A 14698-nucleotide genomic window follows, 5' to 3' on the forward strand; every position below is an offset into this window, starting at 1 on the left:
TGTTATGTCATAATTACATAAGATTCTAGCAAATTTGCACCGCATCGATTATATGCATCGATTATATTAACGCAGGACACTCTAGATAAACTAGTAATAACACCAACCATGTGTAGTTAACAAGTGATTATGATTGATTGTTTTTTTATAAGATACGTTTCTAGCTAGCATTAAACTTCTCTTACTGCATTCGCGTAACAGGCAGGATCCTCGTGGAGTGCAATGAGAGGCAGGTGGTTAGAGAGTTGTACTAGTAACCGAAAGGTTGCAAGATTGAATCCTCGAGCTGACAAGGTAAAAATCTGTCGTTCTGCCCCTGAACAAGGCAGTTAACCCACCGTTCCTAGGCAGTCATTGAAAATAAGAATGTGTTCTTAACTGACTTGCCTAGTTAAATAAAGGTTGTTTAAAAAAATAAAATTCATTTTCCCCCCCGAAATTTTTTTAATAAAAATAAATACAAATAAATCAAAAATAAATAAATAAAAACGCCCAAATTGGTGTCCAAAAATACCTATTTTCGATTGTTATGAAAACTTGAAATCAGCCGTAATTAATCGGCCATTCCGATTAATCGGTCGACCTCTACTAAGTACTCTTGGCTGGCAAATGCTACCGCTACGAATTCAGGCTATGAATTGGACGGGAACGCTAACTTTTACAACTTCCTGCTACCACAGAAATGGTCTGTTGCCATCAGATTCTTGCCCTATCTGCCATGCCAGTCCTATTCATGCCAGACGTTTGAGATTTGGCGCAGAGAGGTGAGAAGCCAAAAGCTGCGTGCGTAAGGGTTTGCATTAGCAATCAAGTGAGCAGGCATGTGTGTGTAATTAGGTCTGCTGGGTGAAAGGGAAAGCAGGCACCCACCAAAAATGGGAACCCAATCTCCAAGTAGATGTCTCAGTAAGAGACACTCAAACAACAAACACTTATTCACGTGTGTGCAATACATACAGGGATCACAATACACAAGGGTGTATCTAAGCCAATGACCTAACTACAGTAGTAAAGTTTCCCTTAATGCCCTCCTATTGTCTAGCAGAGAGCTGGTCTGCAGAGAGCTGGTCTGCAGAGAGCTGGTCTGCAGAGAGCTGGTCTGCAGAAAACGGTCTGTCCTCCTCGCCATGTTACTCCCGCCTTTGTGTTTCTCTCTCCCTTGGTCTCTCGGTGTTCAGGCAGGGAGGCCAGCCAGCACAGGGTCTGCTTTGCCGCACGGGAAACACAACCCTTTACCTTCCCTCTAGACACTGGCAACAGGCCTGCTCCTCCAGTACAGAGAAGATAGGGCAGAAACAGAGTGGAGCTAAACAATAACATATCTTCTCGTGCTTACAGCCTTTTCTCAGTGTCAGCTTGTTTGTGTGAGAGTCTCAGCTCTCTGGTTAACAAGTTTAATGGTTTTTTATGTGCTGGGGCTCTGAGAGGCATGGGGTGTGAGAGTGGAGGAAGATGGATGGTGTGATAATTAGACTATAGGAGAAGCACAAAGCTAAAATCACAACCACGTAAACAGAACACATGATCTAATATCAGATAATCAGTTATGTGAGGTGATAGAAGGATACTAATTCAACAGGCTGATGTGTTCCCTGGCTTAAACTACGCTATCTGGCAAACACTGACATGCAGAAAGCAGGACGGTATTTCACAGATGCACACTAATACTCTAAACTCCCCAGGCTTTGCTAAAACACACCTTCATTCACGCACATGAAGGAATTCAGAATTATGAGGGCAAGCGAGTCAGGATGTGTATGCTTGAGGATATGGCCTAGTGTGAGTGAGTGAGTGAGTGAGTGAGTGAGTGAGTGAGTGAGAGAGAGAGAGTGAGAGAGAGTGTGAGTGTGAGTGAGTGGAGTGTACAGTGAACAGGAAGCCTATATTTACATCAGAAACTCACCTGGAAAGATTATTCAAATCCATCAAAAATGCAAATAGATTCCATATTTTTCCAGAACAGGATTAGGACACTTGGTGGTCTCAAATGCACTGTAATGTGAGAAACCTGGGCTGTGTACCAAAATAGACCCAGGTCTCTCAACTAACTTTCTCCACTGGTTCCACTAGGGTTGCAAAGGGTCGGAAACCTTCAGGTAAATTTCCATGGGATATGGGAAGTTAAGCCCGGGAATTGTGTGAATTTTGCTTAAACTCGTCAAAAAAGTTAGTTTATAACAGTGAACCTTTTTTTGTGGGATACACAAGGCAATTCTAGGTCTTGTGGCATATTTTGATTAAACTATGCCCAATTCAATGGAATTGCAACCCTCAGCATGTACAGTGCACTGTTCCATCACATGTACAGCTGATTCTCAAGATCTTGCACACTAATGAGATGCTATTGAGCACACACTACTAGACTGACTGAGCCAAGGACTACATACCTTCTGGTAAGTTTTGACTACAATACTGGGTGGGGTGAATATATTCTATGACATACATACTTTTTTTTGTTAAATAGTAAATAGTAGCCTACAACAAAGTGTGTTTAAATTTAGTTTGCTTGAGCCTGCTAACTGAGGAGTGTTAATTCACCTGTTTCCATACATGTTTCCTTTTAAAACATTTACCTTACAAAAGTAGTCGTTCAATCTAATTGCTTAACTTTATCTGTACATGGAATTGTATTTGGGGGTTTTTCAACAGCAAAATCTACAGGAAAATGCCACGGGCATCATCTGATGTGTGGCGACATTTCACTGCAGCTAATGTAGAAAGAAAAGCTGTGTACATTTGCAAATACTGTGCCAAATCACATGTGAAGAATGCAACAAAGATGCAGAATAATCTGGCCAAGTGCATAAAGTTCCCTCAGCGCACACAACAAGCAACCTCTGACAAATGTCCCTCTAATTCTATTTGAGGTGAAAATGATGAATCAGACACCTTGTCGATAGCAACAGCTCATTGTCCTCCTGGAATCAGAAGTTTGACACAATGGAGGAACGTAGTCAGAGAAATGCTGATGAATGTCTTGCTTGAGCGGTGTATGCAACTGGTTCACCTCTGTTGCTCACAGGCAATGTGTATTGGAAGATACACAATTTCTGAATGTTCTTCACCCAGCATACACCCCTCCAATCAGACATGCTTTATCTACTCATTTGCTGGATACAGAGTTCAGAGTCCAAGTGAAGGTCATGCAAATCATAGAGAAAACAGACTATGTATTGCAATCATCTATGATGGGTGGTTGAATGTTCGTGGGCAAGGAACAGTTAACTAAATGATCTTCACCCCTCAACCAGTATTCTACAAGAGCACAGACACAAGGGACAACAGACACACCGGTCTCTACAATGCAGATAATCTGAAGGCAGTCATCAATGACCTTGGACCACAGAAAGTAATTGCACTGGTGACAGACAATGCTGCGAACATGAAGGCTGCTTGGTCGAAAGTGGAGGAGTCCTACACTCACATCGCACCAATTGCCTATGCTGCTCATGCATTGAATCTGCTCCTCAATGACATCATGGCACTGAAAACAATAGATACACTCTACAAGAGAGCCAAGGGAATGGTTAGGTATGTGTAGGGTCATCAAGTTACAGCAGCAATCTACCTCACCAAGCAAAGTGAGAAGAATAAGAGCACCACATTGAAGCTGCCCAGCAACACCCGTTTGACAGTCTCCTGGAGTGGAGGGAGTCTCTCCAAGAAATGGCCACATCACAGTCTGCCGATATGGACAGCCCCATCAAGAGGATCCTCCTGGATGATGTATTTTGGGAGAGAGTGGTAAGCAGCCTGAAACCTATAGCAGTAGCCATTGCACAGTTTGAGGGAGACAATGCCATCCTGTCTGATGTTCAGACTCTGCTAGCAGATGTAAGAGAAGAAATGCGTATTGCCCTGCCTACTTCACTGTTGCTCCAAGTCGAGGAAACTGCAGTTCTGAAATGCATCAAAAAGCGTGAAGACTTCTGCCTGAAGCCCATACACGCCGCAGCGTACTTGGACACCAAGTATCCTTGCAAGAGCATCCTGTCTGGTGCAGAGATCAACAAGGCCTATGGTGCCATCACTACTGTGTCTCGCCACCTTGGCCTGGATGAGGGCAAGGTTCTAAGCAGTCTAGCGAAGTACACTTCCAAGCAAGGGCTTTTTGATGAAAATGCAATATGGCAGTCGTGCCAACTTCTCAACAGCCACTTGGTGGAAGAGACATTGTGGATCGGAAGCTCTTTCCCCTGTTGCCTCCCTCATCCTCCAAAATAAGCTGCCTCATAGGGCAACTGGTCCTTGTTTGGGAACACACACACCAAAGCACTTAACAGGCTGACCAATACAAGGGTCGAAAAATTGGTGGCCATACAGCCAATTTTGAGGCTTTTTGAGCCTGACAATGAGCCATCCTCAACAAGGTTGGAAAATGGCAGTGAAGATGAGAGTCTGATGTTCAAGAGGTGGACATTGAGGAGGTCCAGGGAGAACACATGGAAGCCTGAGAGGAAGACAACCAAAGCTTTAGTTTCTAGACTATCATTTTACGTATGTTGAAAACATTTTTGGGAGATGCGATGGATCATTCAATATTCCCTTAATTTTGTTGTTCAGTGAAATAATCCCATGTGAAGAGTGAACTCAATTAAAAGTTCAATTCGTAACGATATTGTTTTTATTCTATTGGGAGAATTTAATCACTTGCAATTATGCCTACTTATGATAAGGTAAAAGGTTTATGTTTCTGTGTCCATATGATACGTTAAATATATCCAATGCAAAAAAAACATTTAATTTAAATGGTATTAATATTAATTTGCATATATTCCTGTTAATTCCCTCGGAAAGTTTCCACTTCTGAATAATCCCCAAAATGTGCAACCCTAGGTGCTACCAAATTTTTCAGTTGATAGCACCAGCACATGATTTGGTCACACAAATTTTGAGACGCTGAGCAGCAATAATGACCTGACCTGGGTCCCATAATGTACCCTGATTCCATACAGAGACAGGTTAATAATGACTAGCCATCTTTTAAATGAGCATGCCCATGCAGGGCTTGATATTCAGGGAAACAAAGCTACTGGCCTGGGAAAGCGTGCATTATTTAAATGTTAGCTTTAATTACAAGTAGCTGATAATGACCGACCCTCCATACACAAATTACACTTTAAAATCGACAATATCACATTTACACTGATTGTATGAAGAGCAACAATGAAACCTTCGCACAATCTTAAAAAGGGTGTTATTGTAAGTGATTTTGAACAATCACTCTACAGTTGTAGGGTCCTATAAAATAAGTTGGATCTTTTGGTAAATTCCATTTCCTAGGTTTCACTCATAAAATAAAAGTACAGTAATTGGATGTTCGAAGTCCACAACAATGCTCAGGAGACAAGCTAAAAATAAAAAGGTTGTATAAAGAATAAAAATTCACTGGCACCCTAGCGACCAATTAAAAATGGGCATCACACAGCCAAGTCAAAATTTTGGTCACAGACCACACGCTCAAAATACGAGTTAGGTCTAGTTGGAAGTCAGGCTCAAACAGTTAGAAACTTGCGTAACTGACCAATTAGTCCATTACTAAATTTGATTTAGTAACCCAACTAGTGGTACAGAACTTAAATTCCATTTATGTATCATCAATATTTTACATTAGCAAGAGTTCTCTGAAGTCATCAGGCTTGGCTGAAGACTCAACATCAGCAGACATCTGGGATTTATTTATGAACAAACTATGTCAACCATGTCATGATGAATAAAACAGCAGCACTAAAAACTCAAGGGCCTGAAGCTCATCAGCTGATGCTTGAAAAGTCAAGACAACACTAATAAATTGGACAGAGGACTGGTAGATGATTTCATACAAATGATTCCATATTCTTCTTAGAAATGTGTACTGGAATTCAGTTGGCATGGAGACCAGTAGAGATGGAAAGATATATCCTCTTCTGAGACACTACACCATAAGGTCAGCTTTCTAGCACTAGAGTGGACTGTGATGTCCAAACTGAAATAACAAAAGGGTAAATCAAATGGATTTCAGCACTTTTTGACAGCACCCCTTTTGATTTGAACAATGGGTTGAGACACCATGCTCTTGAATACAGGGTGGGTGTCATGCTTTGGTTGATAAATGTACTAAAATGGAAATAAATGGACATTGACTTTCACAAAGATGGTTGGAGGTCCACACATCAGAGAACGTTGACTTGAATGGGAAAATCTGTTGTTTTAAATTATACTCTCAGTTGTCCATAATAAACCTATAGTAATCTTAGACATGAACATTTAAGTTGACATTTGAGGGTGGGTGGTCCGACGGCCATTTTTGTGGCATATTCCAATAGTGTACCAGCTAAATTACTGTGGTCTGAAGGGATAGGTCCATTCTATGACTGAAGTGACACCCACCCTGTATTCAAGAGCATATTGTATCTCAACCGAAGGCAGGAAAAAACAAAAACCTCATGAAGTAAAATAGGGTCTAAGCTATAACATATGCAAATATTAAAAAGTTCACATAATTGACTAAATAAAATCAAAACAGCCAATCTGTATTCAAAAAATATATATCCAAGAAATTATTAAATGGTTTGACAACCCTGTTTGGAAGCTTTTAAATGATATCAAACTCAATCGTTTATCTTTTCCAGTGATGAAGACATGCATGTCTCATGGTATGTCCAGGTTAGCGGCATATTTTGCAGAGGACGGTTTTCTGTCTGTGTCAGACTTTTCATACCCAAACCATGTCTCCGTGCTCTGCCACGTTCACTCTCCTCCATGTTTGTTTGTGTTGCAAATTTCCTTCCACACGGCACGTAGAGGAGATGGAGGTGCTCAAAGTTGACCCATTTTGCATAGTATACTATGCAAGAATCATGTGAAACTTCACATGTGAAATCATGTGAAGAATCATGTGAAATAATGTGAAACTAGCAAGAATAATGTGAAACAGTACGGAGAGAGTCTGCGGATGAGACCCAAAAAAGTAGTTGAGTGCTCAAAACAAACCCCCGACTCAAGACGTTGCTGGGCTTTTGCCCGCGGCACACCATATGGCAAAGAATCCCGAAAATGGAAGGCGGTAACAGCTACCGTTACAACTTACATCTGCAAAGACATGGCCCCAATTTACACAGTCGAGAAACTGAGTTGGTGCTAACACTCGACCCAAGGCACAAAATGCCAAGGCGAAAACACTTCGATCAAGTCGAGTTGCCTCGTTTATATCAAGAGTGTCGGGCCAAAGTAGAGGAGGAAATCCACAAGGTAATGGATAGGATACAACAACAGATATGTAAAATACACAGCCCTATACGAGCCTGACAATACACTTCATCCAAGACTGGACACACTGCAGTCGGTGTTTACAGACAGGCTATTTCCCAGATGACCACACGGGAGAAATAATAGCCAGAGGTCTCAGGGAAGCTCTTGAGTTGTGGGGACTGAGCGAGGATCACCTAGTCTGTGGCACAACGGCTAACGTCACAAACAACATCCTTGCACCTCAGCTGAATGACTCAATACGTTCAGTGTTTTGGCCACTGTCTTCATCTAGTCATTGGTGAGTGTCTAAAACAGAAAGCCCTACCAATGTAAAAATATATTTCAGTAAAAATAAACCTTTATAGTAGGCCACCCCACGTTGTATTTTAAATGTCTTGAAGGTGCTATGTTTGTTATGTGACGTGCAAGCATGTTAAAAGCTTGGCTGAATATGGGGGTGTAGTCAAAGTAAATCCCGTCTTAAGTGAATGATGATACTGATAACCTGTCTGTCACAAAGTAACAGAAATGATCCTTTTACAAGGCTCAACAATACAGTAATAATGCACATTTAAACACATCCACACACAATGCAATGAATGCGTTTCCTGTCCTGTAAAATAACATGCATCTTCTCCTTTATTTACACAGAGCGCAGTGTGAAACTACCCAAAGTGCAAAGACCAGTTGGAGTCTACAAGAAGTTGGTGAGTGCTTTCGCTAATTCATGGAAGAGAAGATGTGAACTGGCCAAGGTTCCAGCTGAACTGGGCTTGCCTGCTCATGAGCTGATCACAGAAAGCCCTACCAGGTGGGGCTCTATGCAACAAATGATTGAAAGGGTCTTGGAGCAGGAGAAAGCTCGCTCACAGGTCCTCCATGCCGACAAGAAAACGCAACATCTGGTCCCAACTTGGTCGGACTTGGGACTTTCTGGAGTCCATAAACAAGGCATGGAGTCCTCATGGAGTTTACAGATGTCTTGTCTGGGGAGCAGAACACAAGTGTTTGCTACTTGAAACCGGTCCTCCATTAACAACCAGGTACTCAAGCCTCAGGATGACGACACTCCGCTCATCACGACAATCAAAGAGGGCATTCTAAACTACTTAAATTGGAGAGCATGTTGGCTAAACAGGCAGCGTCAGCAGAGGTAGCCCCCCTTCCATCAGCTGCAGCTGCTAGAGCTTCCTGCTAAGAAGCAAAAGAAGAGTTTGAGCAGCACCTTTGAAAAAGCAGCAATGCAAAGCTAAACGGCCCCTCAGTCAAGCGGAGAGTCCATTGAAAAGGAGCTCAACCTCCATCTCCAACTGGAGGCTGGTCCAGAGGCAAACCCACTGGAATGGTGGAGGCAGCATGAGGCACATTTCCCCACAAGTGTCCAAGCTAGCAAAGAAATGCTTGTGCATCCCTGCCACAAGTGCCCCAGAGCGGGTGTTCAGTACAAGTGGGAACATTGTAAAATGTCAGAGGTCATCACTTAAAACAGAAAGAGTTGACCAGCTTGTATTCCTGGCTCTCAACCAGTAAAACTAACTCCCTGAGATTCTGAAACATAAGGCAAACATTTTGAAGCATTGTTTGCAGCACTTTGGTTGTTTTGATATGTTATAATCCAAACTTGAAGGCGTGTTTTGTTTACTTTTTATATATTTATTTGTGTGCCTTATTTTGCTGCTATAATTTAAACTTGAAAGTGTTCCATGTTTACATTTGGTATTTTACATAGCAATATTTGTTAGACCTGTATTCATTTGTTTGCTGCTACAATTCAAATCAGTTCTACTATTAAAAAGAGTATTATAAGTTCGGTTTGGATATTTTAGATCTAGTCACATTTTAGGCCTATTTATTTTGTTTGCAACTATAGTTGAAGTGTTTTCTATTTACCTTTTTAGATTTTATACATTCATATTTTGTTACATGCTTAATTGAAAATTTGCACAAAGGTTCTAAATAAGAGGAGAAATAATAAAATATGAGTAAGAACCTTTTATTTCTTGAGTATAATTCAAAACGTAATAAGAAAATGTTCTATATCGGGATATGTATCGTTATCGGGATATGAAATGACCTATATCGGGATGTGAGATTTTGGTCATATCGCCCAGCCCTACTTCCACGTCTGTTTCTTATAGCCTAACCTCGCGGGGGGACGGAGCCATACGTTACAACTTCCCTCACTTTTACACAAGAGCAGAAATGTGAAAGCCTTTTAACTCCATAATCAAACATACAGATAGACCTAGTCCATCTGTGTGTACAGTTCAAAAGCATGTTTGAGAACAATAAAGACATTTATTTAACTACATGCAATCAAGCTCACAGCACCAGATCTTAAATCAACAATGTTTACTGATAGGAGGCATATTGCAGTCACATATGGTAGCTTGCCTAAAGAGCCCATATTTACCATAGAAAATCATTAACACCCTTCTATAGGGTCTGTAAACCATTAACCACTAGACAATTAAAAGTCCACAGTATAGATTTTTAGAAGACATACAGAAAACACAACCTTTATCAGTGATCAGGACAGAGCAAGAGTACAATAGAGACTGACTTGGTCTTTTTGATGAGCAGTTTGGTGAGGGAAAAGAGCAGTGCTGTGGTTTCTACTTTGACACATCTATAAAAAAAAAAGTAGTGGTCCTGGCAACATAAGACAAAGCTTGGTTGAGAGAGAAGGAACTACTAGCCAAGGTCAAGTGAAAAGACTTAGTAGGCTACTCTAGTCGTTGGCTTGTACGTTACTGTAGTGTAGCTAGACTATTTAAAGTACACTTCTTATGCTGTGTAGGTGTCTGACGCTAGAATGCTGTCATGCTACTGGCCATACTTGTCACCAGCCCTGGGTATTGTTTCCTGCGTCAGTGGCTCTCGTGGCTTAATCAATGCACGACCTGTGATAATCCACCACCTGTCACTGTTAGCTTACGCATCCATGCTGCAGGACTTTAAGCAGAAAAGACAATTAGCTGGATAAAAAGTTGACCAGCTAGTTAACTGCTTAATATACTTTTATCTAGCTGGCTAGCAGGTTTTACAGCTATAATTGCTGCATCAATAGCACTCATGAAAAATATTATATTCTTGTCCACCCTCTATTAAAGCTAGGTACAGTGCCTTCAGAAATTATTCACACCCCTTGACTTTTAAAATGTATTCAATTGAGACATTTTGTCACTGGCCTACACCATAATGTCAGTGGAATTATGTTCATTTAAAAAATATTTTTACAAATGTAAAAATTAATTTAAAAAATGAAAAGCTGATATGTCTTCAGTCAACACATATTGAACCACTTTGTTATGGCAAGTCTAAATAAGTTCAGGAGTAAACACTTGTAATTAATAACTTTACCATGCTCAAAGGGACATTCAATGTCTACTTATCTACCAATAAGTGACCTCTTTGTGAGGCATTGGAAAGCCTCCTTGGTCTTTGTGGTTGAATCCGTGTTTGAAATGTACTGCTTGTATGAGGCACCTTACAGATAATTGTGTGTGGGATACAGAGATGAGGTAGTCATTCAAAAATCATGTTAAACACTATTGCACACAGCATGAGTCCATGCAATTTATGTCATTTTTTACTCCTGGACCAACTTATTTAGTCTTCAAACTAGGGGTTGCGACCCCAAGTGCGGTCGCCAATTTGAAAATGGGGTTGCGAGAGAAACGGGGATAAAAATACAACTGGGGTCGTCAGTAACCTCCGGTAGACACTAGATGTGGTTGTAATAAACAGAACAGGTAATTATATTTCTACAAATGTGGCTCTGTTTTGGATGGTGTAAGCTACAAAATATTATAACCCCATCGTTGAAAGATAGGACTCTCAGGAAGACGCAGGTGTGATCTGTTTCCCTTTACAATGCACACAAGCACTATCATTAGTAATCACGTTTCCATCCAGTTTTTATGCGAGTAATGTACTACCATATAACAAAAAAAACAAGACAGCTGTGATGGAAACAGGAAGTTTGGTTACAATTTTATATATGCCGACAGATCATGTTCGTTCAACATGGTGGGAAATTTGTGTCTGTAAAATTAATTATGCGAGAAACGGTGGTGGAAACGCCATCACATCGAAGTAAACTTGTAGTCAGGCGTGATATGTTGTGTGGTCCTCGCACTACGACTCGGGAAGCATGCAGTTTATTAGGCTACTGATGAAATAATTTGATGAACTTCACAGGGTGGTGAAAGTGCACAGTGATCTTGATGCTCCTTTCCATAAAGAGAGGGTCTAATTCTGGTGACATGATGATCAATGCTTTACTACTGTTTGACAAATAAAAATATTATTACCCATAATAATCTTATAATGTGGACTAGCTTACCCGCAATGTATCTGCGAGCTGTTGGTTAGAGCACAAGTGCCAAGATCAGAGTATGCACATTTGCTATTTATCGCAACAGTTTCTGACAAAACTATCGGTAGAGTTGGAAATGCCACGGAAACACATTGAACTTTCAAAAAAGTACATTGTGTGCAATAGGTCGTCACGCACTAATTTTTATCAGCAACAAGTCCGTTTGGTGGAAACACATCACTGGTGGGAAAATGCATATATTTCTTTATGTGGATTTTAGAATACTTAGCATGAACATCTGTCACCAATTGAATGGAAACCTTGCTAGTGATGAAGTTTGTTTCTACACAGAAGACCATACAAAACTATCGCCTGAAGATCTGAACACCCAATACTTTTCTGATTTCAACCACTTCAAACCATACTTCCTTCAGATTGAACCCGAAATGCGGTAATTTTTCATTTTTTAAACAACTAATTGACAGAGGTCGGTTCAATTATTTGAATTCTATGTTGTTCAGTTTTTTTCTGTGAGCTGCGCGATGTAGTAGGGAGTTGTAGTTTCCAATAGGCAAATATTCACCAGTTTAGCTCATAAAACGAGGTAATTAACTAAAATGACCATAATCCATTGCGCATATACTTGTCCTGCGCCATGGGGGAGACAATACTGCATGATCATGAGGGCATATAGAGAGCAGCTGTTGCTTCATGAGGTATCTCTACCTGAAAATACACGACAAAAGGTGATTGACTCCGCAGTATGCCTTATTTACTTTGAAGAACTACAAAATAGTGATGACTTAGATTTACGTTTTTTTTAAGTCCTCAAATAAAACAAATGTAAAATACACAACACATTTGATTTAAAGTGAATAAATTATGGTTAATAATTAGTAATGGCAAGTCACTACCATCATGGGACATTTATTAATAGTTTTATTCTGTGTTGCTATAGCATTCAACCAAAATAATCAGAACCAAAATCCAAAACGCTATTTCAATAATCGAACCTAAACCGAACTGAAACCCTCCCCACTAATCGCTCAGCAATATGACAAAAAAAACTTTAAAAAGTACTGTCAGCCTGTTTTGTAAAACTATCATAGACCCAAATTAAAAAGTAAACACTGGCCGTTGATTACATCACATTTTTGTACATGGTGGGGTTGTAAACATTTGTGTTATATCAAAATGGGGAAGTGGGCCAAAAAAGTTTGGGAAGGCCTGCTCTAGCTGAACTGCGCAATTTGTGCATTACGCTCACAAAAAGAAAACGAAATGGAATTCAAATAATTTAACCGACTTTGGTCATTTTGCTAACGTTAGTTGTTTAAAAACTGACATTTCGGTTAATGGTTTTAGCACCCTGGGACATGGTAGAAATGCCTACATCCACTAAAATTCCCTTTAAGATCCATATATTTTGTTTTATGGTGAAACGACGCCTACATTTATATTTAAAGCCCTTTGGAATACACATCTTACACTGAATAATATTTGCTCGGGGCATACAAGGCACCGTCGTATACTAGGAATGACCCAGCTAGTCTGGGCTGGCTAACTTCATTTTTTTACATATGGGAGGATGGAAGAATCGATTTCATCCCACACCACGAACAGACATGGTCAGAATATCCGCTTTCCAATGCTGCTTTCGAGTAAGGTGTCATTTATTCGGCGTAAACATGACAATATCAAGCTAACTTTTCTAGCACACAATGAAAAGAATGAAGATAGGTCTTACCACCAGAGGATGAGGCACGCCAACAAAACGCGCAACCGCTTCATTATCTTCCCGCTGGGACCAACATCCTCGCTCTTTTAGGATTGTACTAACCTCTCGTGTCTATACAGTAAACACGAATATGAACTATTATCAAACTGTAATGTTTGTTGCTTATAAAATATAATAAATATTTAGGGGGAGGGTGACACTTTCCTAAAACTACACTCGATGTAGCTAGCCAGTTGATTTTTCATTCAGTCAACCCTTCGCCGACTCTTTTCTGCGCTAGTTGGCTTCTGTTGCTGTGCTACTCGCCTTCGCCAAGCGCTGCTGTGGTTCTCCCCTCCACTCGGCCAATAGCATCAGGCAGCGACAGAGAAGTAGTGACGTGCTAAAGGCACGGTTCCGCCCATTTCCTCTGCTTGAGCGGAGCTGGAACATGGAACGCGTCTCCTCCATAAGAAAATAAAATATAAAACCCTGAAATATTTACATCTGATTGTGCAACTTTTGGATTACATAGTTTTGCAATAGGATGAGTAATGAATGGTGGTTTGAGTAACTTCCAAAGACTAAGGGCAACATATATGGGATGGCATAGACTACACAAGAAAATGCCTAGTAGCTAGTTGAGTTGACATTTTTCATGTCATGACATGACCCTACATATTTAATAGTTTCCTTATTTTTAGCAAGCCTGGTGTGCAGTTCACTATTACAATTTTAAAACCAAGATATCCTTGATCAGATTGCAGTCTTCTACTCTCATCATCATCACCAATTGAAAAATACCTACACCCATGTCTATTTGACATTGATATTGTTGTTCAACAAACAAGTGCCTGTATAGTTAAATGTCTTTTATCATTCTATAATGTCTTAACGCCCAAAGTTATACAAAATAACATAACTGTTCAATATTCACACATGGGCAGACTTGTACTGTTTTCTACCCGTTTCTTGCCAAATACTAATATATCTGTATAGCACAAGGAAATATATATATATGTTTTTTTTTTATGTAACCTTTGTTTAACAAGGAAAGTCAGTTAAGAACAAATTCTTATTTACAATGACGGCCTACTCCAGCCAAACCCAGGCGACGCTGGGCCAATTGTGCGCCGCCATATTGGACTCCCAATCACGTCCGGATGTGACACGGCCGGTATATCCAATGTTTATTTCAAGGGGATGCGACTGTACTGATGTTGTAAAGACGATTGAGCTTTTGGAGCAGCGTTGGATGCACAGACTATCCATTATATTGAACAGATACTCGAATGTCTTTAAAAAATGGAAAGCATTAGGGAAAAGGCAAGAACAGGTGGGACCATTACTGCCAATGAGCGGGCAGATACACGTGTGAACAGGCACAACTGTTTCCACTAATCAACATTGTCTATATAATACAAATTCAT

General features: G+C 40.3%; 1 protein-coding gene across 5 annotated transcripts in view; it reads right to left on the reverse strand.

The window, feature by feature from the left end:
- LOC139406666 (SUN domain-containing ossification factor-like) overlaps nucleotides 1–13614 on the reverse strand; it is a 73135-nt gene extending 59521 nt beyond the window's left edge. For all 5 annotated transcript variants that reach the window (XM_071149528.1, XM_071149527.1, XM_071149526.1 and 2 more), the window contains exon 1: nucleotides 13299–13614. In XM_071149528.1, coding sequence (XP_071005629.1) covers nucleotides 13299–13342 — 44 coding nt within the window. In that variant the 5' untranslated portion in view covers nucleotides 13343–13614. The remainder of the gene's footprint in view (nucleotides 1–13298) is intronic.
- Between the last annotated feature and the right edge of the window lie 1084 nt (nucleotides 13615–14698).

Source organism: Oncorhynchus clarkii, chromosome 4 (genome assembly GCF_045791955.1).
Source record: "Oncorhynchus clarkii lewisi isolate Uvic-CL-2024 chromosome 4, UVic_Ocla_1.0, whole genome shotgun sequence".
NCBI classification, from domain to species: Eukaryota; Metazoa; Chordata; class Actinopteri; order Salmoniformes; family Salmonidae; genus Oncorhynchus; species Oncorhynchus clarkii.